The sequence below is a fragment of the Vicia villosa genome, linkage group LG6 (genome assembly GCF_029867415.1).
Source record: "Vicia villosa cultivar HV-30 ecotype Madison, WI linkage group LG6, Vvil1.0, whole genome shotgun sequence".
NCBI lineage: Eukaryota > Viridiplantae > Streptophyta > Magnoliopsida > Fabales > Fabaceae > Vicia > Vicia villosa.
Window position 1 is genome coordinate 88,098,054 of NC_081185.1, and position 25,359 is coordinate 88,123,412.

General features: G+C 39.9%; 1 protein-coding gene across 1 annotated transcript; it reads right to left on the reverse strand.

Annotated features, from left to right (window-relative positions):
- Positions 1-6,094: 6,094 nt before the first annotated feature.
- LOC131614078 (uncharacterized) lies at positions 6,095-13,376 on the reverse strand. Its single transcript, XM_058885705.1, has 3 exons — positions 12,750-13,376; positions 12,190-12,674; positions 6,095-6,203 (listed from the first exon to the last, which is right to left on the reverse strand). Exons 1-3 carry the CDS (start codon positions 13,374-13,376, stop codon positions 6,095-6,097), a joined length of 1,221 nt encoding a protein of 406 aa, XP_058741688.1.
- Between the last annotated feature and the right edge of the window lie 11,983 nt (positions 13,377-25,359).

Consider the following 25,359-nt stretch of genomic DNA (forward strand, 5'->3'; position numbering starts at 1 on the left):
AGCTCCAACAAAAAGCCAAGGGCCGAAGACAAGCGTCCTCGAGAAGACCAGCATCAGACAACCAACGTCAGTTCAGTCGACCTGGATGCCCGATTTGCAGAGGAAGAACTAAAGACTGGGGAAGAGACGCAGCCGAAGTCACCTCACCCCTTCCGACCAGTTCTAGACGGAGATTTCGAGCTGGTCCCCTTGGGCAAAAACCCTGACAAAGCAGTGAAAATCGGTAAGGGGATCCCAGACCTTCCGAGGAAGCAGCTCATAGCCTGCCTTCGAGCCAACGCTGATCTGTTCGCCTGGAGCGCCGCAGAAATGCCCGGACTCGACCCTGAGGTCGCCTGCCACCACCTCTCCATCAATCCAGCCGCAAAGGCCGTAGTTCAACGTAGGCGTCGGCAGTCTCCCGAGAAAGCGGAGGCTTCCGAGAAAGCTGTAAAAGACCTCCTAGAGGCAAATTTTATTTCCGAGGCCAAGTATTCAACTTGGCTCTCAAACGTTGTACTTGTTAAGAAATCTAATGGAAAATGGAGAATGTGTGTTGATTATACTGATGTTAACCGGGCATGTCCAAAAGACGCCTATCCTTTACCGAACATTGATAGACTGGTCGACAACTCGGCCGGCTATAAATTATTATCTTTTATGGAAGCCAACCCGGATAAATGCCGAGCATTCTCTGAACTCCCCACTCCTAACAATAAAAAATCCATCCAAGTATTAAACGGGATGCTCACTGCGCTGTCAGGTTTCGTCGCGAAGTCCGCCCAACACGCCCTCCCTTTCTTTAAACTGCTACACAAAGAAGCAGCCTTTGGGTGGTCCGAGGAGTGCGAGCAAGCACCGACGCACCTCAAGAAAATACTTTCCTCGCCGCCCGTCCTTTCTCGACCCGACGACAACGAGCCCTTGTACCTTTACCTCGCTGTTTCAAACGAAGCAGTCAGCGCAGCCTTGATCCGAGAAACCGTAGACGGGCAAAAACCTGTGTATTTTACAAGCAAAGCCCTACAGGGACCCGAGGTACGATACCAGCAGATCGATAAAGTCGCCATGGCCCTAGTAATAGCGGCCAGGAGGCTACGACACTACTTCCTCGCCCACACAATCTTCGTTCGGACGGATCAACCCATCAAACAACTCCTCAGCCGACCAGACATGGCCGGCAGAATGCTAAGATGGTCCCTCGAGCTTTCTGAATTCGACATTCAGTACGAAAGCAGGAAGGCATTAAAAGCTCAGGCGCTGGCGGACTTTGTAGCCGAGATGACCTCTATCGCCGACTCGCCCGACACGATTAAAGACAAATGGACCATCTAAGTAGATGGCGCATCAAGCAGCTCGGGCAGCGGGGCAGGCATTATCTTGGAAAACGACGAAGGTCTTATCATAGAAGTATCTCTAGTCCTCTCCTTCAACACGTCGAACAACCAGGCCGAGTATGAAGCCCTCCTCGCAGGACTGAGACTGGCCGAGGACATAGGGGCACGAGAGATCAAAATCTACACTGATTCCCAACTCGTCGCATCCCATATCAGCGGCGAATACCAGGCCAAAAACGACGTGCTCGCCGAATATCTCGCCCTCGTCAGAGACAGGATGAAAAAGTTCCCCAAAGCAGAGGTCGAGCATATCCCCCGAGAACACAATTCGCGCGCCGACATACTGTCCAAACTGGCGAGCACGAGAAAGAAAGGGGGAAACAAATCGGTTATCCAGGAAATTCTGCCCAGGCCAAGTGTAGGCGAAAACGCGCGAGCTCTACAGATATTCGCCATCGGAGACGACCAATGCTGGATGACCCCAGTGTACAACTTCCTCACAAAAGACGAGCTCCCCGCCGACGCGAAAGAAGCCTCAACAATCAAGAGGCGAGCGTGCTCGTACACTATTCTCGAAAACAAGCTGTACCGACGAGGTTTCTCCATCCCTCTCCTTAAATGCATCGATGCCTCGCAAGCACTAGAGGTACTCCAGGAGCTCCATGATGGAATCAACGGCCAGCACCTCGGTGGGCGATCACTAGCTAGGAAAGCCCTCAGGGCCGGCTATTACTGGCCGACCATGCAGCAGGACGCCAAAGAGTACGTCAAGAAATGCGACAAATGCCAGCGTCACGCTGACATGCACCTGGCACCACCAAACGAGCTCAAATCTCTCTCCTCACCTTGGCCTTTCTCTACGTGGGGAATGGACCTCCTCGGACCTTTCCCGGTCGGATCCTACCAAAACAAATACCTGGTGGTCACTGTAGATTACTTCACAAAATGGATAGAAGTTGAAGCGCTCGCTAAGATCACATCCCAAAACGTACTCCGATTTTACAAGAGGAACATACTCGCTCGATTCGGGGTGCCACAGGCGATCATAACCGACAACGGCACCCAGTTCACGGACAGAAAATTCCAGGAATTCGTAGCCAAACTCGGGACAAAGCAACACTTCACTTCTGTCGAACACCCCCAAACCAACGGACAGGCTGAAGCCGCCAACCGAGTCATTCTCCGTGGGTTGAAGAGAAGGCTGGGCGAAGCGAAAAAAGCTTGGGTCGAAGAGCTACACAGCGTCCTCTGGGCATACAGGACGACCCTGCACTCGACCACGGGCGAAACACCATTCAGGCTAACCTATGGTACCGAAGCCGTGATCCCCGTGGAGATCCGAGAACCGTCTCGTCGGACTGAGTCACCTCTCGAGGAAGAACTCAACGACGAAGCTATGAGAGAAGAGCTCGACATGGTCGAGGAGATCCAAATAGGATCCTCCCTGCGAGAAGCGAAATTGAAACAACAAATAGCGTTAAGACATGACACCAAAGTTATCAAACGCTTCTTCGAAGTCGGAGACTTAGTGCTCCGTAGGAACATGAAAGATTCACGCGAGGGCAAACTAGCCCCGAACTGGGAAGGCCCGTACCGAGTTTACGACAAAACCGAAAACGGCGCATATTACCTCGAAAACTTACTCGGTGAAAAACTTGCTCGACCATGGAACGCTGAAAAACTCAGACGCTACTACAGTTAGGAACAACCTAACGCTACTCGGCCGCTCGTAACGAACACGAGGAAAGCTGGGCAAGGACTCGCGCCATGGTACAAGCGCGTATGCTCCACGACAGCTTCAGTCGGATAACCCTACCAGGAGGCAAAGCCGACTACGCGGAGGGCCCTACACACAGACCCTCCGCAGAAGTACCTGCACGGCAGAACCCCAGCTCGCGATGGGATCGTTCACGCCGCGAGCCCCTGGCCCCGACCGCGGCCTCGAGCTCGCTTATAGCGCATACCTGCTCTGCGCACCCGGACCGTTCCCCACACGCCCGGGCTATAAACCTCGGTCGAGCACAAACATAATTCGAGCATAAACATAAAGCATACATATTAACGATAAAATCAGATAAGCACAAATATTGAAGCATAAAACGGAATATTAAAAACCGACCAGATTGGCCGGAGGTATCCAAATATTACAAAAATTATTCGGGCATCGCCCAACTAGCTACCTTGGCGCGCAGGCCACAAAATATTGGCACACAGGCCACAAAACATCGGCACGCAGGCCACAATAATAAAAGGGAGACCGGTCAAACATCGCCATCTTCGTCCTCGGCACCATTGTCCTCGCCCGGGGCCTCCTGCTCATCTTCCCAATCCTCGAACTGCGGGTTTGATTCAATTCGCCCATCCACGACCTTGTGATATGGACCAATGCCCTTCGTCACCAGGCGCGGGTTGAGAACTTTCAGCTGATCCACTGCAGCTTTAAAACCGACCCCCAGGATAGCGACACAATCGATCTCCAGCTCCCGAACCTTGCCCAGAAGCTGAGAACGCGTCACCAAGGCTTTCTCGTCCTCATCCTCCTCGACAGCAGGGAGATGTGACCTCTCCAACTCAGCAATTCGCTCGCGGAGCCTTTTTCCCTCGGTCTCCAGCTCCACGACCTTGTTCTGCTCTTTGACGAGGTCCTCCACTATGCCGCTCTGAACCTCATTTATCCTTGTACTGCTCGAACTCGTGCTCAAGCTTATCGTATTTGGTCTGAAGAGCATCATAGTCCTTCTGAGGACAAACATTTTGAGCATTGAGAGCCAAGGCCAAGGCGGCCACCCTCATCATCCCTTCGAGATCCTCGGACAAATCCTTGTCTCGAGCCACCCGGTCCCGCCTGACAATGTGCCTCACCTCCTCGCGCTCGAGGAGCACGTTCTTCTTTGAGAAGATTCCCCTATGCAGAGTACAAGAACGCAGCACTATGTCTTCCTCGGAGGGGTTGTCAATGATAAGAGGACGAAGCTCCGTGGTCCCTTCATTCTTCTGCTTTTTCCCATTTGGAGAACCACGCGAGGTCGTCCCAACCGACGAAGGAGAGCCACTGTCGGGCACACCCGCGGCAGCCGCCTTGACCTCCTCAACCCGCGATCGTTTCACGGACACTTTGATGGCCCCCATTGTTCTTGGCCCGCATCTTCGTGACTTTGTCATGCAAGTCGGCCATTTTTCCTGCAAAATAAAGAGTTAGAACCAAAAAGGTATAGTTTAAACAAATAATAGCTAGCTCACCTAACAAAATCATGGCGTCCCCGTGACTGCCGCACTCGAGGACAGCTTTGGTGTTGATATGTCGGGGCTCCACCATAGGACTTCCATCTTCCTCGAATAGGGGATCCCCGTTGGTATATGTACACATCGCTGGTCTAAACCCGTCCACATAGGAAGCGAGCCGCTGATACCCCCCAGTATCACGCTCATTGAGGTCCTCGTCACGGAATATGAAATAATCGGTCCCGCGCTCGAAGTGGTCAGGCTGCCACTCCAACGGGAACCAGGCAGACAGACCCACCTTCCTCACCCCATCCTCGATATACTCGCGCTCCTCGAACAAATGGTTCTCGGCATCGGGGGTCAACGGCTTAACCAGAAAGTATCGACTCTTGAAATGCTTAATAGAGTCCTGGTAAATGGCGAACAGCTTCTTCGGCTGCTTAAATGACACCCAACTCCACTTGCCGTCCCGATCACGCAACCTCTGCAAGTCAAACACTCTGAAGAAAAGAGGCAGGGTCGGTTCCACCTCCAAGTACCCACATACGATTTCAAAGGCTCTTAAGAATGCTAAAGCGTTGGGATGAAGCTGAGACGGGCACAAGCGCAGCCAACTGAAGACACTCCGTTGCAAAAGAGTGAAGGGAAGACGGAGACCAGCCTCCTTAAAGACAAACTCGTACATTGGGAAACGAGGACCAGAGAATTTCGAGCAGATCCTCTGGTGAGATTTAGGCACAAAGGCGCCCCAAGAAGGCTCCTCGTCCTGCTCAAGATCCTCGATCACGTTAAAAGCTTCCCTAGGATGCGTCATGAAGCGCGACGCGATCAGCCTCGGAGCAACAGCCACCCATTCTTCAAGCGCCCGAGGGGAACTCTCGATGACGGGAATATCCTCTTGCGAGCCAACAGCCTCATCCCCATCTGAAATATCGAAGACGAAATCATCCTTGTTCTCGTCGGCCATTTACCTGAAAAGCAGAGGAAACCGTGAATTTGACTGGTCAAATCCACCCTTCCACCGCAAGTCAAGTGAAAGGGCGAGGAAAAAGGACGAAGTAAATTCCCCCAATCGTCAAATAGCCGACGAGCTAAAGTACCCTCATCATGGACATCGCACCCAGCGAAGGTCGGCAAACTCATGCCCTCACCAAGACATACAACCCCCACTGCTCGTGGCCTTCATACTACTCCTTAGTGATCCTAAAAGTTGGGCGTCTCACTCAAACGTTCTAGCTCCGTTCACTCAAATCTCACTCGGCAAACGCATGGGAGAAACGATTATCTTCTAGGTTTGCTCGGCTAATTAATAAACCTTACTCGTCACATTCATCAATCATGCTCGCCTTACTCAAAACTAATGCATAAAACTTAAATAAAGACATGGAGGAGACGAGGAACTTACTTGAAGAAAGCGAAGAAGATATGAACGGGACGAGGAGAAGAGCAGTGAGCGATTCTTGAAGGCTTGGAAAATGCTAAGTACCAAATGAGTGACCTCCTCACTCCTTATATAGAGAAGGAAGGCCGAAGGGTGTCATGATGGCCTAGGCAGCCTAGGAGACGCCATCATTGCCTACACCCCAAAGACGGCTCCCTCCGTGAAAAGCTGCCACGCGTCCCAAAGATCTTGAGAACTCCAAAAGACGCCGTTTACTCTCATCCCTAAACGGCGCAGTAATGATTACAGCCTGTACAGCTGACACCTGTCAATCACCCTGACGAGTGACGACCAATAAGGATTAAAAACCGAGGGCAACGGCTAACCAAAGCCCTCGAGGAACCCAGGACTTAGAATCGTTGCCCATGCTCGGCTAAAACCTCCCCGTTGAAGTCATCACCCTTATAAGGCTAATGACTTGGGGGGCTCCTGTTCTGGTCTGGGCCGAGCAGGCCCAACACTTGTTACCAGCCGAGCAGGCCCATTTCCCTTGTGTCGCGGGCGAAAAATCGTTTTGTTCCTCTTTTTTGTGGGATGAGACACCTGATGCCTTCTTTGGGCTCGAGTGTTCAAAAAATGATTTTTCTTTTATTTCGACCAAACTTTTTATTATTTCCAAAGGAGGAAAAGGAAAAAAGCTGCAATAACCTAAAAGTGGGGGGAGAGATCTTGGGTAAGAGGGTTGGTTATACGAAGGGAAGGTATTAGCACCCAACGTATCTGTATTACTCTACAGGGTTCTTTATTGTTTTTTATTCTATGTTACGGTGGAGGTTCTGTTGTGAAATAGGTGGGACCTAAGGTGTTTGTTTGATTATGCTCGCAAAGATCATCGCGATCCTCTGCATACATATCCCTTAGAGGGAATCAGAGCATCTGTAGCTCGGTGTCTACGGATGCTAAGGTTTGAATGGTTTTTTTTGTTTTGTTTTGCTCGCCAAGGATCGACCTTGTGCCTACGTATTCTCAAAGGGATGTTGAGAAAGTCAGAGCAATCGTAGTTCCCACTTATGCTAGTGGAAGCAAAGGAAAATAGACAAATGTCGTCTAAATGCTAGATGTATCTAATCTATATCATCACATACATCTGTTTGTTTTTGTTTGAAAATCTTTTCATTATAAGCCCGGGGCCATGCCACTTAGGGTGCTTAGAATGATAAAGATGTTTTTGTTGTTTAACCAGCCTTGTGGCAAAAACTTTCAATGAAGTCAGCCTTGTGACAAAAAGTTTTGATTAATCAGCCAGCCTTGTGGCAAAAGTTTCAATGAAGTCAGCCTTGTGACAAAAACTTTGATTAATCATCCAGTACGGTGGTAAAACAGTTTGATTGATTAGCCAGCCTTGTGGCAAAAAAGTTTGATTGATTGATTATTTGTGATGATATAGAAGAGATACTCCTAGCATAGAGATGAAAAATGTCTAATCTCCTAGGGTATTTGTTTTGGATATTGGGGATGCTTATAAGAAGCCCGTGGGTCCTTGTACGAAGCCCAAGAGGAGGCTATCCGAGGGTCCTTGCATTGTAAGCCCAAGAGGAGGCTATGGGAGGGACAATCCAGGGTCCTTGCATTGTAAGCCCAAGAGGAGGCTATGGGAGGGTCACTCGTTTGTACAAAGCCCAAGGGGAGGCATGGTATAGTTGGTTTGAGCTCTTAGAGCGATTTCACCGGGAAACCATACTCTATGTCCTAACCTAAACTAGTGGAGATTCTTTGCACGAAGCCCAATAGGAGGCTATGGGGAACCTAGTGTTGTACTAAGTTGAACAAGCACACATATCACACATATGAACAAACATGAACAAGTATGAACAAACATGAACAGGTATGAACAATTATATATATGACAAAGTGTGTGTATATAATGGAGTTTATGAAGGAAATATACCTGTAAGCATGATCCATTTGTATACATAGGGCTCGGGACTCACACTCGGGGAGAGGTCCACTTGAATTTATTCAAAGCTATGTAAACAGGTATTTACAAAGGGGCTTGGGACTTATACCTACATGGAGGCCCATGATATTTTTTGGGAAGATTTAAAGAAACCTTCATTTTTTGGTTTGTTATTCAAAGTTAAAAACAAATTGATTGAGATATGTACAAAAGGCGTACAATGAAATACCTAATTTCATGTACTGGAATGGGTATGTACAAAAGGGCTCGGGACTTATACCTACATGGAGGCCCATGGTATATTTTTGAAAAGTTTTGTTTCTTTGGAGTTTTGTTGTTTTGAAAATGATTTGAAAATTGTTTGAAAAGATTTTATTTTGAAGAAGTTTTATTGTTTAAAAAAAAAACTGTACAAAAAGAAAAGAAATGGGACTTACACTCTCTAATATTCGAGAGGCCCCACTTCGTTTTGAAAATCAATTGATCAATTAAAAAGATTTAATCAAAAAGAAGTGGTTTATCGTTTTGAAAAAGAATCGCGATCGCTCGTCTTAAAACGATTTGAATTTGACAAAAGTCAACTTAATTAAGTTAAAACAAGTTTTAATGCTTAATTAAGACCTAAATGATTAGGGTTTGATCACAAAAAATATTTACAAGTGATTAGGTTAAAAATTAAATGAAAAAACAATATTTAAAGTATTAAAAATACTTAAAAATAAGTCATTTTAAACCTAAATAAAAACATATTAAATAAATATTTTTTGATGATTTTTTTTGATATTGTCAAAATAGGTATATTAAATAAGAAGTGTGTAAAAAATGAAGAAAAAATAATGAATTTTGATTGGTTAAATTAATTGATGAAGTTTGTTAAAAAATGAAAGAAAACAAGTGGTAAAAAATTGGTTTTGTCTCCACTAGGGTTTGAACCCACGCCCTCTCTCTCACAACTCAAAACACTTGCCAACTGAGCTGCGCGCGCAGCTTGTAATATACACGCTTCTATTGAATTATATTTTAAACTTAGCATTTGAAATTTCCAAACCAAAACTGGCGCCAAGAACACACCTTCAACTGATTTTCAAAAATCTTCAAAACTGTGTTGTTTTGATCAATCAAAGGGTCTATCTCACTCGGTTTTTCACGAGGAACATGATGATGACCTTTAATTTCATTTATTTTCACTCTAAGGGGGTCAATTTTCGCATGAACATGAAGAACCCTAAAACTGAATTTGATCGTGAAATCGTGTATGTGCAAGTTATGATGCAATTGATTGAGGGTTAATGATCCCCATGTGTGCAGAAACAAGATGGTATATCAATATTTCATTTATGATGCATGATTCATAGAGTTTGAAGTTCATGAGCACTTACCTCAAAAACGGCCAAACTGGAAATTGAAATCGTGCCTGGAGGTGTTACAGATGCTTTGTGATGATCTAGATAGCTTCAGTGATGATTATGGAACATGTCTGGATGCTTAGAATGAGTTGAATTCGTCTGAGCATAGTCATGGGACCCGATCTGCAGTTGCTTGGAGTGAGGATCGAATCTGATGATGGAGGTGTTTCAGGTCATGGATGATGATTGGTATAGCTCATATATGATATATGGAATGTGTTTGAAGCATTAGTTTGGACAGAAATGAGCTTGTGTGGATTTTGGCATGATAAGGCTCATTTCATGTTCATATGGAGGTTGAAAAGTGAATCTGAGTTTTGGGGTGATTTGGGGTGTGTGAGTGGTTCAAACACATCCCATATGATGTTTATGAGTTGTTAGAACCATCACTTTGGCCATAACTTCAATGATTTGGAGGTTGAGTTTTCTACCTCTTTGAAAACTATGAAACTTGCAATTCAAGAAAGAAGAGAGAAAACCTATAATTGTGAGGTTTTGGTGTGAATTGAAGAGTGATTTGCACCTCTATTTATAGGCCAAAGTTTCTGAATACAAAGCTCTTGCAAGTTGATCAAGAATGATGATTTGGCTTAAGAGATAAAAAGGAATCTTTTACATTTAATGCCAAATGGTTAAAGTGACCAAACCATGGTTAAAACTCTAGCTTCTTATCCTCTTCCATTCTGATCTTCTAATCAGAAAATATCTCTCAATTATTGCTTCTATGCATCATTGCTTGGATTATAGGTCATGTAGTCTTGAAACTTAGTGAAAAATGGTGAAAATTCAAGTGAAAATGATCACTAAATGCATAATTCAAAACCATAGCTACACCCCATATTTTTTCATGCTCTTGGACATTTTGGAAAGCTCATATTACACACTTCAAAACCCTAGTTGAAAGTTTCTTCAAGATCCTTAAGGAAGTGGGTGAAAAAGATCCATGAACTTTGAGAAAAATGAAGTTTCAAGTGAAATTTTCCAAAGATGCCAACTTTGAAGCTCCATATCTCTTAAATGGTTGATCTTATGGAAAAAATTTATATGTGTCAAAGTTGTTTATTGGATCAAAATCTACAACTTTCATGTTGGAAGTTTTTTTCAGTTTGTAGGTGAAATTTTGAGTTATTCCCCTTCAAAGTTTGGAAAAAACCATGAAAAACACTTAGAAAAATTTTCTAAGTATGAAAGTCAAACTTTTGACTTTTTGATTCTTGATTGATTTTCTTGATTTTTCTTGATCAAATGACTTCTCATATCATATATTGATGATTTAAAACTTCAAAAGTCATGGTTGACCAAAATTCCCCAAAAGTCAATGGTGATCTTGTACAGTTGACTTTTTCAGACGAATCGCGTTTCTGGAGATTTCAAATGAAACAGGCTATCCTCATCAAATGAATGGTATGAATGGATCACATTGAAGCATTAGAGGATATTGAGCCATGGTTTGAGTTGTGACATCTTGTTCTGATTAAAAAGTCAGTTGTTCAGATGAATTAGGTCAAAAACCCTAATTGTCGACCTGATGAAATTGATGACTGTGGATCTTGAATTGAGATGTAATCTCCATTGGATATTGTCATAGGGATTATTTGAGGATGATTGAAACCTTTGATTGACTTCCTGGGGATTTTTAGGGTTTCCCAAATGTGATCCCTGAATTTGGTCCCTGATAATTCAAAATCCTAATCTGATGATCTGAAATTTCACTGTTGATCAATCCTTGTGTAGGAGATGTTATGAGCCAATGGATTAGGTCAAAATGATGTACTTGGGGTCTTGAGGTCATGTCCCAAGTCATTAGGTCAAATCCTGAGCAAAAGTCAGGGGTATGCTATCTTCAGTCAAAACCCTAATCTGGTTGATTCAAAGCCTTTGAGCTTGTTGAAATGAATCTCTGAGGACCAAATGTTGATTGTTGATGAAGATGATTCATTTGAAATGAAGGGAGAACAAAACCCTAATTGATTTGTACTTGTACTGATGAGTGATTTCTTGTTTAAATCCTGCTGAGTCACAAGTAGCAAACACAAACTATGCAATTTGTTAGAGATGCAAATGATGCATATGCAATGATATGAGGTGGTATCTTAGGTCAAAAATTGGGGTATGACACCTTGGGCCCAATTACTGGACAATAGATAGGGGCTGCCCTTCACGAAGACTCTGGCCGAGCAGGCCCAAACCTTTGGGCCCACTTGCTGGATAACCGTCAAGGAGTTATCCACGCACAAAGACCACGCGTCACGCAGCGAGGGATCCGGTCAACCACCTCCGAACCCTACGCTATGATCATCCGGAACGTGAGTCTCCTGCTGACTCAGCCCTAGCATGGGACGTTCTGGCAGTTCCCTAGCACGTGGGCCTCCAGTTGGATTTGGCCCAATTAGGGAACCTTGGCCCAGCGCTGGGGGCTATAAATACCCTCTTTCACTAGAGGGTCAGGTATTCCATTCTTCACTCTAAACCTCTTTCTCTGATAGCTACTGACTTAAGCATCGGAGGACCTTGCAGGTACCCCCCCCCCATCTTGCTCTTCAAGCCAGATATTGCGCCTTGACGATTCTCCTGATCAGGTACGATCATATATATATATATATATATATATATATATATATATATATATATAGTAGTCTATTTAGCCTTTTTCTCTAATATATATGTCTATATGGACCAACTTATTTAGCATATTTCTAATATATTTGAAAATATAGGCCGGCCTAAAAAACTTCATAGGCTTTATTAATAGCCTAAGTCTGGCCTATTTAATAAAATAGGCTTTTAAAAAATCCTAAGCCTTGCCTTTTTATTAAATAGGCCTGGCCTAGGCCTATGTAGGCTGGGCCGTAGGCCCCTGTAGGCCGGCCTGGCCTATTCCCACCCCTAGCATCAGTAACAACATACATATCTGGACCTTTAACAAAGAACTTTTTGAGGATATACATTTTCTTAATATTTCCAGTATTTATATTACGGTCACCATAATGTTTGAAAAATTGAACGCAAAAACATTGATCAACAACAGTTTCAACAAGCCTGTTCTTAGCTTCTATCGACATAAAATATTTGTTTTCATTCAAATCAGATATACTCTTGTCCAATCCGTTGATGCTGCCTAAAGAACAATTCTCTCTAAATATTTGTGCAACAACTCCCAAAGGAATAGTTAGAAAGCCTAAAATTATGTTTGCAAATTTCTGTTCCTCATGAGCACACAATATCTTTCCATCCGATTTTCTTATAACTAGTTTCAGAGTGACTTTGAGATTTGGAGATAATTCACGATCAGGCAAGAAAAACCTTGATCTCTCTACAGAAGGTTTCTTTGCTAAAAATAAATTTGTCAAAGTTGAGGTGGAAAACAAAGAATGCTTCAACAGATCAAGTACCTATGTAAAATAATAATTTTGGTTAGAAAAAAACTGAGATGTGTTATACAAACAATAGTCAGATAAAATAAATACCTTTTCCTTAGTGACTTTGAGAGATATATCTTTTGCAAAACTAGGATATTTTATGCCATGTTCCTCCAGCAGACGAAGGCTATAGTCAAATCCCTTTGGAATTACAGTGAGATTGTCTGTTATGACAAAAGTAACAGAACCATTAACAAATCCTTGGCAGGAACTTTTCAGGAAAATTGGAGAGGTACAAGAATAGCCACAGCGACATTTATGTTTATCTTTAAATGGTGATATTGTCAAATCGTTGAAGCTGCAATTTAATCTATTACATGCCAAGTACTTGGTGGGTGGAGTGTCATCAATGTGGAATTTAAGAGTGTTGCAATAATCTTCAGCAGCGTTAATTGGTTCCAGAAGAACTTGTTTGATTCCATCCGCACAGAAACAACCGTCATCAAGATTTGCAACACTATGATAGAGTGAGTTTAGACAACCAAGAGTGACTGGCCCTACGCCAGATTCCTTCTCTATAAGTCTAGTAACAGTTCCTAAAGGCATGGTTAAAAAGCTGCAAAGAATGTCTACAAAGTCCTTACCAGCTTCAGCAAACAACACTTTGTTACCTCTTTCATTTAACACAAGTTTTAAGGGTACATGCTCCTCTATTTGAGTAGTAGGTGCAGCCATGGTAATTGGTGTATCAACTAACAACAGTAAGCTTTGGAATTGCTATGGACTGCAACGTTTTGAGCATTCATATATACGGAGCATAAACATGCACGTGTATTTTTCAAAGTAAAGTAATTTATTTCTATTAATTGTAATCTTGAAATGGTGAATTCTTATTTACTCACCTTAAAAAGATGGGTAAAGTTACCTTTAGTGTAAAATGCATTGAAAACATCAAATAATTGTTCTATATAATAAATAATTAAATAGATAAAAATTAAATAGTGTCATATGATTGGTGGAATGCATACTACCCATCTTTTTGTGATGGGTAGAGAAGTTCTCCCCTCTTGAAATTAGTTCGTCTTGGAAACTTAAGAGATGGTGGCGCTATTGAATGCATAAAAAGGTTATGTGAAATGACCTTTGCATTTACAACATCAATATAGGAGTTTCATTAGGATAATATTCCTTGGAAAGTCACTAGAGTCAAGTGCTGCCAATGATTAAGTGGGAGAAAGCATCGTCTCTGTTTTTTTTTTAATTGAGTGTTGAATTACTAACGTTTTTTTTTTGATCAAATTTAATTATGTAACGAATTTTACAGAGTCAAGTTTAATTATGTAAAAAAGTTTAATTATGTAACGAATTCTAAGAATAGTGTGCATTAGTATACTACTCCCTTCGTTTCATAATAAGTGTCTCATTTGAGCTTTACACGATTCTTAAGAAAATGATTGGATGTATTGATTTTAATGATAAAACTAGCGGGAGACCCGTGCTATCGCACGGGGCCAGTTCGTTTTTTTTTTACGTGGATAAGATACATCTTATGAAGTTTCTCCGTATATACTTAGACAATACGCATATTAATTGGATCAACGTGTTTAATATATTTAAACATGTAGTATGCTATATAAGATACAGCAATAAAATATACGTGTATATATATATATATGGATATATACACGTATATATTGATTATCATTATAAATTTGACGCGTTTGAATGTGCACATTATAAACAATGCATATAAGAATAACCTAAATTGACAAATGAATAAAAAAGACGTTTTAATACTTGTAAAAAAGTTTAAGGTATTTGGTAATTTAAAACACTGTATATAATAATAAAAAAAATCTATAAGTAATAATAATGATAATAAAAATAATAATAATAGAATTTAATTAGAATACACTGACAGTGTAAAAGAGTTTTACACCGTCAGTGAATCATAGTCGTTAATATGCTGGAAGTGTTTGACTTTTATTTTAATTTTTTAAAAAGTAATATAATTGAGTGGTTGTGATGTATTGATAGTGTAAAAAAATTTACAGTGACAGTGCATAGCAATTAAACGCATATATATATATATATATATATATATATATATATATATATATATATATATATATATATATATATATATATATATATATAATAGAATATATGGATTTGTTAGGCTAATTTGTTAATAAATATAATATATTCATAATCACAGCCTTTTTAATAGGCCAATCTGTTGAAGGCCCAATACAAAATAAATTTTATGATTCAAACAATCAGGATAGCAGAGAAAATAAAATATAATGGGTTTAATAGGAGACACCGTGTAGTAGAAGAAACATAAAATGTCTGCAGAGAAGTATTAGTAGCTTTGGAACTTACAACAATTAAATAATTGTTGCATTTGCTATAGGAAACGTCCCAAAGTACTCTCACCTCTCCATTCTATTTTTTTTTGTTTCGTATTCCTTCTCTGTAGCTTCTCACTTCCTATCTCTTGTAATTTTTTTTCTTCCTTAAACAGGTTGAAGACGACATCGAGTACTCAGCGAGTCGCCTCACAATTGATCAAAGCGCGCGAGAATCCAATGGTGAATCGACGAAGAAATGGTTGTCATGGTTGGATCTCAGACGACTCCGTTTCAGGCGACAGGTAATTAGAACTTAAACTTGTTTTTGTCGAACACCGTGTATCTATGCTGTTAACAAAGAAAAAAATTAGTTAGTTATCAATTTGTATGTATTAGGGTATTTTTATTTTTCTGGTGTTTATTTGGGTCGATTAGGGCTTTGCGTTTGAGATTCAACAAATATCCCATATTTCATGATTGGAGGTTAAAGTTTGGAGTATTTCTTAGAGACATTGAATGAAAGACAATATGAATGCTATTGGTTTGTATGTCTGTTGATATAATTTATGTCCCAATTTGAAAATTATTGTTGCATGTATATTTTTAGTATCTGTTTGCTGGATATGTTCATACCTGTAATCGATGGGTCTTTTGTCCGTTTATATTATACGTTTTATAGTATCTTAGTATACGTATCTTTCTGTTCAATGAGGAAGCTGCAATGGAAGTAGTTAAGGAACTTGTTGATGAGGTGGGAGAATCATCCGGAAAAAGGAAATCTGTCAAAAAAAAAGTTAGGTTTGCAGAAGCTCAGGAAACATCAGCTTTAGTTCAACCGTCGAACAAAGCAAGTGTTTTTATCAAGGAAGTCAAGCTCGAAGAAGTTGATTCTGACTGTACTGGCAGGCAGGAAGCTCGCACAATTGAAGGAATTACGAAGCAGCCAACCAGTTTCGTTCCCAAAAGAGCTTGTAACAAAAAAACGGGTGGAAAGATGAGTACTAAAAGGAATGGTTCTGGCGGTTCAGACCCTGCTGCAGTAGTGGGGAATGGAACTAAGAAAGGGAAGTTGAAAACTGGAAGGAAGCGATTCAATCCATTTAAAGTTAAGGTAGCAACGAATGGGGCGAAGAAAACATATTGTTGGGAAATTGCAATCACAAATGGAAAAACTAAGAAAGGAAATGTTCAGGTAATTTAAATATGATATCGAATATTGTCTTGTAATCAATTTGATGTTCTCAAGTAGTTTTAATACAATGAATGTATGATACATAATTGAACTGAATTATTTATGTATTATTGCAGCATTTTCCTAAAGAGGTATCAAAGTATTGCTTACCAAGGAATCAAAAGGAGCTTATAATTAGAGATATCGATTTACATCAAGAATTCAGGTGAACAATCAACACTGCTAATCGCTAACCCCTTATGAAAAGTACATGACAAAGGGGTGGTACGAATTTGTGAAGACCAAATGTTTTAAAAGGGGAGACACTTTGAAATGTGAGATGCCTCGCTATACTCCGTTTTTGTACGTGACTCTGAAGGATAAATGATGGAAAGGGAGAAGTGTCAAAGTGGAAAATGCTGGTTTTTTTATCGTTTTGGATGCAATCGTATTGTTTCTTTTATGGAAAATATGTTTTATCATGAGACTTGAGCAGTAATGTTATTAATGGTGTTTGTTGAACAATTTTTGATTTGAAAATGTCCTGTAAAAACTTATGATCATCTTGTGTCTTGCTGTTGAATGTTTAATTTTTTCTGAATCTAATCACAAATGGTTTTTTATGACAATGTTTTATCAAGCTTATTGATTTATGAAATAGATGTTATATATAATAGTTGGTGAATGTTTATTTCAAGTATTGATGGTTTATATCTATTTAAAAAATACTTAGATTTTTACAAATTTTTTAAACGTATTTAAAATTATATATGAAGTAGTTATGTTATTTTATTTTCAATCAATATCAGTTATTAAAATAAACCTTAAATTGTAAAATTGATTATTATGGAGTGAATATCCTATAAATATATTAGAAAAATGAGTAATTTCTATAACTACAACTTAACCAACCATGGTTCAGCAATGCAGGCCCATAACCATTTGCAGGCCCAAATGTGATGTTGTCTCTAAGTGTATATATAGGTAGATTTCTAATAGGACAGCCAAAACACCATATACTTTATGAAGGATAGAAAAACACTTAGAAAGGGGGGGTTTGAATAAGTGTAGCTTTAAAAACTTGGACGATAAAAATAAATTGCACAGTTATTTTTATCCTGGTTCGTTGTTAACTAAACTACTCCAGTCCACCCCCGCAGAGATGATTTACCTCAACTGAGGATTTAATCCACTAATCGCACGGATTACAATGGTTTTCCACTTAGTCAGCAACTAAGTCTTCCAGAGTCTTCTGATCACACACTGATCACTCCAGGAACAACTGCTTAGATACCCTCTAAGACTTTCTAGAGTATACTGATCCACACGATCACTCTAGTTACAACCTGCTTAGATAACCTCTAAGACTTCCTAGAGTATTCTGATCCACACGATCACTCTAGTTCCTTACAACTTAATGTAATCAATTCTAAGAGTATTACAATTGCTTCTTAAAAGCTATAATCACAAACTGTGATATTTCTCTTAACGTTTAAGCTTAATCTCACTAATATATTACAACAGCAATGTAGTGAGCTTTGATGAAGATGAAGATTCTGAGCTTTGAGTTTAACAGCGTTTCAGCAAGTCTTTTTGAATAATATTGTTCAGAGTTGTTAACCTTGCTTCTCATCAGAACTTCATATTTATAGGCGTTGAGAAGATGACCGTTGAGTGCATTTAATGCTTTGCGTGTTCCGTACAACATCGCATTTAATGTTATACGCTTTTGTCAACTACCTCGAGCCTTGTTCACGCTGTGTCTACTGACGTTGCCTTTAATAGCTTTTAATGTTCCTTTTGTCAGTCAGCGTAGCCTGCCACTTGTACTTCCTTCTGATCTGATGTTTGTGAATACAACGTTTGAATATCATCAGATTCAAACAGCTTGGTGCATAGCATCTTCTGATCTTCTGACCTTGAAGTGCTTCTGTGCGTGATACCATCAGAACTTCAGTGCTTCTGATCTCATGTTCTTCTGATGCTTCCATAGACCCATGTTCTGATTCTGCTTCGACCATCTTCTGATGTCTTGCCAGACCATGTTCTGATGTTGCATGCTGAACCCTTTGAGACAAAGCTTCTGAGCGCTGATTTATGCATACTCTTTATATATTTCCTGAAAAGGAAATTGCATTGGATTAGAGTACCATATTATCTTAAGCAAAATTCATATTATTGTTATCATCAAAACTAAGATAATTGATCAGAACAAATCTTGTTCTAACAATCTCCCCCTTTTTGATGATGACAAAAACATATATAAATGATATGAATTTGCGATCAAAAAGAGCAGACGGCAAAAGACAAATTACACAGCTATAGCATAAGCATATGAATATGTCTCCCCCTGAGATTAACAATCTCCCCCTGAGATAAATAATCTCCCCCTGAAATAAATACTCGAAGAACTTTAATAAAAGACTTCCCTGATTATTTCGGTAGAGACGATCACATAAGCTTCTGTCTTCAGAGAATTCATAGCTTCTGACTTCTGCTTCCATTGGACAGCTTCAGAACTAGAATTTCTTTAGATCCTTAGAACACTCACAGCTTCTGATTCCTGCTTCCATTTAGGACAGCTTCAGAACTTGAATTTCTTTGATCTTCAGAACATTCACAGCTTCTGATTCCTGCTTCCATCTAGGACAGCTTCAGAGCTTGAATTTCTTTGACCTTCAGAACATTCACAGCTTCTGATTTCTGCTTCCATTTAGGACAGCTTCAGAACTTGAGTTTTCTGGATCTTTAGAACATTCACAGCTTCTGATTTCTGCTTCCCTCGGATAGCTTCAGAGCTTGAATTTCTACCAACATCACTTCATGCTAGATTTGTATCAGAACATTGTTGAATATACCAGAGCATCATCAGAGCATCTCTACATCCTGAAATGTTACAGAACAAAAACTAAACGACAAAAGTCAGCATGAACGAGTCAGAACATAAAATGTATATTAGAATACATGATATGTATCAGAGCTATATAGGCTAAAATAATGTATCAGAGCAAATAGAATTTTGTCAAAGCAAATAGACAAATATGGATCAAATTCTATTATCAGTGCTTCTGATTCATTCTTCTTTCTTGCTTCTGATTTCTGAAGCTTGACAGCACTCAGCTTGCTTCAGTTTCCATGAGCTTATTCTTTTTACAGAATAACACTTCTTATGGTTTTGCTTCTTGTGTTTGCTTCTTGTCTTCATTTCTTTATACCTGCAAAACACTTAAGCCATATAGAACTTGCAGTTCTTGTTAGTAAATGTGTGGGAGCTTTACCCAGCAACTGATAGATTAATCAAATCATTTATCATTTATCTTCTCCCCCTTTTTGTCATAACATCAAAAAAGAATATTTCAAAAGATTCAGATGTATAAAACGACAAATAAAATTACTGGAATGTAAAAACAAAGAAACTTTTCATTGATAATCAACAAGAAAGATTACAAAAGGTTCCTATGTTTAACAAGATGAGAAACATTCCTAGCAAATACATAAAAAGTCATCCAAAGAGGAAATGACTACAAAAATTAAAAACAAAACCCTAGCAAGACACATTCTGTGTCAACCCATCAAGAATCCCTGAGGACTTCTTGTCTTCCAGACTAGAACCTCCACTGTAGGAGAGATCCCAGAGACCAAAGAGGAAGAGAGGGACAGTTCACAGACAGAGAACTGCTGTTGCAAATGGGGCTTTCCCTTAACATAGAAGTTAAGAATATCATTCTTAACCTCTTCCCATAACTCAAGAAAGTCTTCTGTCTTTGGATGAAAGTTGATAACAACATCAAAGAAGAGGTCTGACTTGAGAGGTATTATGAGAGCCATCCCAAGATATGCAGAGATCTGCCGCCTTTGAGTCATAGATTTTCAACAGGAGAGATCCAGACAAAGGATTCAATATGAACGCTAGGTTTGAAAACTTTGTTTGAGCAAGAGAGAAAAACGGAGAGAGAAAAAAAACTTGATGAGGAATGCAAAGAGATAGAGAACGAAAAACGTTTGAAGAGTATTTAAAAGCAAATAAAATGAGACAAATGATGGATAGCATTTAATGTTGCGTGAAATGAGGAGAGATAATAAAGACAAATGAGGTGACTAGCACAGTTACCTATGGTCGGCGTCCCTTCAACTGCACGCGCGCTTATCCATGAACAGTAACGACAGGTTTACCATCCCGAGATAAAACGATACAGCTGTTTTGCTTTAAAAGAGGTTCTGAATCAACTTAGACAATGAAACGTTAGTAATAACCGAATCATAATTTCTAAAAGATTTCAATCAGAACTTCTGAAAAAAAAATCACATTCATTTCAGAAGATACTCATACATAAGAACTTCTCATCTTCTCATTCTGGGCATAAATCCATACTGATGTTCTTCAGAATGAACTTAAACCTATCTTCAGCCAGGGGTTTTGTAAAGATATCAGCCCATTGATGGTCTGTATCTACAAAGTTTAAAGATATAACACCCTTCTGAACATAGTCCCTTATGAAATGATGTTTAATCTCAATATGTTTAGCCTTTGAATGAAGAATAGGATTCTTAGATAAACATATAGCAGAAGTATTATCATAGAATATAGGAATGTTACTCTCATATATCTGATAATCTTCTAACTGACTCTTCATCCAGAGCATCTGTGTACTGCAACCAGCAGCAGCGACATATTCTGCTTCTGTTGTTGATAGAGCAATAGTTGCTTGCTTCTTGCTGTACCAGGAGATCAAATGACTTCCAAGAAATTGGCAACTTCCTGAAGTGCTCTTTCTTTCAATTCTGTCTCCAGCATAGTCAGCATCGCAGAATCCTACTAAGTTGTATTCTTTAGATTTTCTGTAAACTAAGCCAACATTAGTAGTACCTTTCAGATACCTTAGAATTCTCTTAACAGCAGTTAAATGAGATTCTCTAGGATCTGATTGGAATCTAGCACACAAACAAACACTGAACAGAATGTCAGGTCTAGAAGCAGTCAAATATAGAAGAGATCCAATCATACCTCTGTATAACTTCTGATCTACCTTCTTACTTACCTCATCCTTACCTAGGATGCATGTTGGATGCATAGGAGTTTTGGCTTCTTTGCAGTCTAGAAGATTAAACTTCTTCAGAAGTTCCTTCACATACTTGGTTTGGTGAACATACGTTCCTTCTGATGTTTGATTTATTTGTATTCCAAGGAAGTACTTGAGTTCTCCCATCATGCTCATTTCAAACTCAGCCTGCATAGACTCAGCAAACTCCTTTCCAAGTGTAGCATTAGATGTTCCAAAAATAATATCATCTACATATATTTGACAAATTAAAATATCCCTTTTAAAGGTTTTACAAAAGAGAGTAGTGTCCACTTTTCCTCTAGTGAAACCATTATCCAGAAGGAAAGAACTTAAGCGTTCATACCAAGCTCTGGGAGCTTGTTTCAATCCATACAACGATTTCTTTAGTTTAAAAACATGATTAGGAGACATAGAGTCTTCAAAACCAGGAGGTTGATGGACATAAACTTCTTCATCTATATAACCGTTTAAGAAGGCACTCTTAACATCCATCTGATAGAGAGTGATGTTATGTTGAGTGGCAAATGAAATTAATAGACGAATAGATTCTAACCTGGCCACTGGTGCAAAGGTTTCTGTATAGTCAATCCCTTCTTGCTGACTATAACCCTGAGCCACCAGTCTGGCTTTGTTCCTTATCACTTCACCTTTCTCACTGAGCTTGTTTCTGAAGACCCATTTTGTACCGATTATATTGAATCCATCTGGTCTAGGAACAAGATCCCAAACATCATTCCTTGTAAACTGATTCAGTTCTTCTTGCATAGCAATTATCCAGTCTGGATCTTCTAGAGCATGATCAACAGAAGTTGGCTCGATCAAAGATACAAGACCTAATTGGCAGTCTGCATTGTTCTTAAGGAATGCTCTTGTTCTGATTAGATCATCCTTTTTTCCAAGAATGACATCTTCTGAATGACCAGAAGTGAGTCTGGATGATCTTCTGACAGATGGTTCTTCAGAAATGCTTAGATTGTCCAGAGAAGCTGATACTTGATCTTCAGATTCTTTGCTTCTGAGAAGCTCTGCTTCTGATGCGTTGCTTCTTGGCTCAACAACTTCTGATATGTCAATATCACAATCTGCAAAATTATCAAACTGCTTTGGTTTTTCAGAACCAAGCTTATCATCAAACCTGATATTGATTGATTCTTCCACAATCAATGTTTCAGTATTGTATACTCTGTAGCCTTTTGAGCGTTCAGAATATCCAAGAAGGAAACATTTTTGTGCTTTGGAATCAAACTTACCAAGATGATCTTTAGTGTTCAGAATAAAGCATACACATCCAAAAGGATGGAAATATGAAATGTTGGGCTTTTTATTCTTCCACAATTCATAAGGAGTCTTATTTAGAATAGGTCTGATAGAGATTCTATTCTGAATATAGCATGCAGTGTTTATTGCTTCTGCCCAGAAATGCTTAGCCATATTGGTTTCATTGATCATGGTTCTGGCCATTTCTTGCAGAGTCCTATTCTTTCGTTCTACAACTCCATTTTGTTGCGGAGTTCTAGGACAAGAGAAATCATGGGCAATACCATTTTCTTTGAAGAATTCTTCAAAGGATCTGTTCTCAAATTCACCACCATGATCACTTCTGACCTTTATGATTTTACACTCTTTTTCAGATTGAATCTGAATGCAGAAATCAAAGAACACTGAATGAGTCTCATCCTTGTGTTTCAAGAATTTTACCCACGTCCAGCGACTATAATCATCTACGATGACCAATCCATATTTCTTCCCTCTGACAGATGCTGTTTTGACTGGGCCAAACAGATCAATGTGCAGGAGTTCTAATGGCCTTGAGGTAGAAACAACATTCTTGGACTTGAATGCAGGTTTGGAGAACTTGCCCTTCTGACATGCTTCACAAAGAGCATCTGATTTGAATTTCAGATTAGGGAGTCCTCTGACAAGATCCAGTTTGTTAATCTGAGAAATCTTTCTCAAACTAGCATGACCTAATCTTCTGTGCCAGACCCACTGCTCTTCAGAAACAGACATAAGACAAGTCACCTTCTGACTCATAAGATCTTGCAGATCTGTCTTATAAATGTTATTCTTCCTCTTGCCTGTAAATAGGATTGAGCCATCCTTCTGATTTACAGCCTTGCAAGACTTTTGATTAAAGATTATATCATAACCATTGTCACTCAATTGACTGATAGATAAGAGGTTATGTGTTAATCCTTCTACAAGAAGTACATTAGAAATGGAAGGAGAGTTACCAGACTTTATAGTTCCAGAGCCAATTATCTTGCCCTTCTGATCTCCTCCAAACTTGACTTCTCCTCCAGACTTAAGCACCAGGTCTTGGAACATAGACCTTCTTCCTGTCATGTGTCGTGAGCATCCAGAGTCCAGGTACCATGACATGTTGTGCTTTGTCCTTTTTGCAGCCAAGGATATCTGCAATAGGAATAATCTTATCCTTAGGTACCCACATCTTCTTGGGTCCTTTCTTGTTAGTTCTCCTCAAGTTCTGATTGAACTTGGGTTTAACATTGTAAGCAATAGGAGGAACAGCATGAAAATTCTTAATGTGAGTTTCATGATATTTCCTAGGTTGTGTCACATGCTTTTTGGTGTGTGTTATGTGAAAACTTTGAGCATGTGAAGTGTGCCTAATATCATGGGAGTGGCCATACTTGAACTGATCATACAATGGCTTGTATGTGAATTTCATTTCATCAACAGGTTCAAGTTTGTATGGGGTTTCACCCTCAAAACCAATGCCAACTCTTTTGTTTCCAGACACAGCATATATCATAGAAGCTAGCTGACTTCTGCCAATACTTCTGGATAAGAACTTTCTGAAACTTAAATCATATTCTTTCAGAATATGGTTTAGACTAGGAGTGGATTTTTCTGAATCAGAAGGAGATCCAACATTATTGGATAATTTTAAAAGTTTTTCTTTTAATTCAGAATTCTCCAACTCAAGCTTCTTTGTTTCAAATTCAAATAGCTTTTTCAGCTTTTTGTATTTGAGACTAATCTGAGACTTGAGTTCCAGAAGTTCAGTTAAACCGGAAACTAACTCATCTCTAGTAAGTTCAGAAAATACCTCTTCAGAATCTGATTCTGATGTAGATTCTGATCCGTCATCTTCTGTCGCCATCAGCGCACAGTTAGCCTGCTCATCTTCAGAGTCTGAATCATCTTCTGACTCATCCCAGGTTGCCATAAGACCTTTCTTCTTATGAAACTTCTTCTTGGGATTTTCCTTCTGAAGTTTTGGACATTCATTCTTGAAGTGTCCTGGCTCATTGCATTCATAGCACATGACCTTCTTCTTGTCAAATCTTCTGTCATCAGAAGATTCTCCACGTTCAAATCTCTTTGAACTTCTAAAGCCTCTGAACTTCCTTTGCTTGCTCTTCCAGAGTTGGTTTACCCTTCTGGAGATCATGGATAGTTCATCTTCTTCTTCAGATTCTGATTCTTCAGGATCTTCTTCTCTAGCCTGAAAAGCGTTAGTGCATTTTTTGATATTTGATTTTAATGCAATAGACTTACCTTTCTTTTGAGGCTCATTTGCGTCCAGCTCTATTTCATGGCTTCTCAAGGCACTGATAAGCTCTTCCAGAGAAACTTCATTCAGATTCTTTGCAATCTTGAATGCAGTCACCATAGGACCCCATCTTCTGGGTAAGCTTCTGATGATCTTCTTTACATGATCAGCCTTGGTGTATCCCTTGTCAAGAACTCTCAATCCAGCAGTAAGAGTTTGAAATCTTGAAAACATCTTTTCAATGTCTTCATCATCCTCCATCTTGAAGGCTTCATACTTTTGGATTAAAGCGAGAGCTTTAGTCTCCTTGACTTGAGCATTTCCTTCACGAGTCATTTTCAAGGACTCATATATGTCATAGGTCGTTTCTCTGTTAGATATCTTCTCATACTCAGCATGAGAGATAGCATTCAGCAAAACAGTTCTGCATTTATGATGATTCCTAAAAAGCTTCTTCTGATCATCACTCATTTCTTGCCTTGTCAGCTTTACGCCACTGGCATTTACTGGATGTTTGTAACCATCCATCAGAAGATCCCATAGATCACCATCTAGACTAAGAAAGTAACTTTCCAGTTTATCTTTCCAGTATTCAAAGTTTTCACCATCA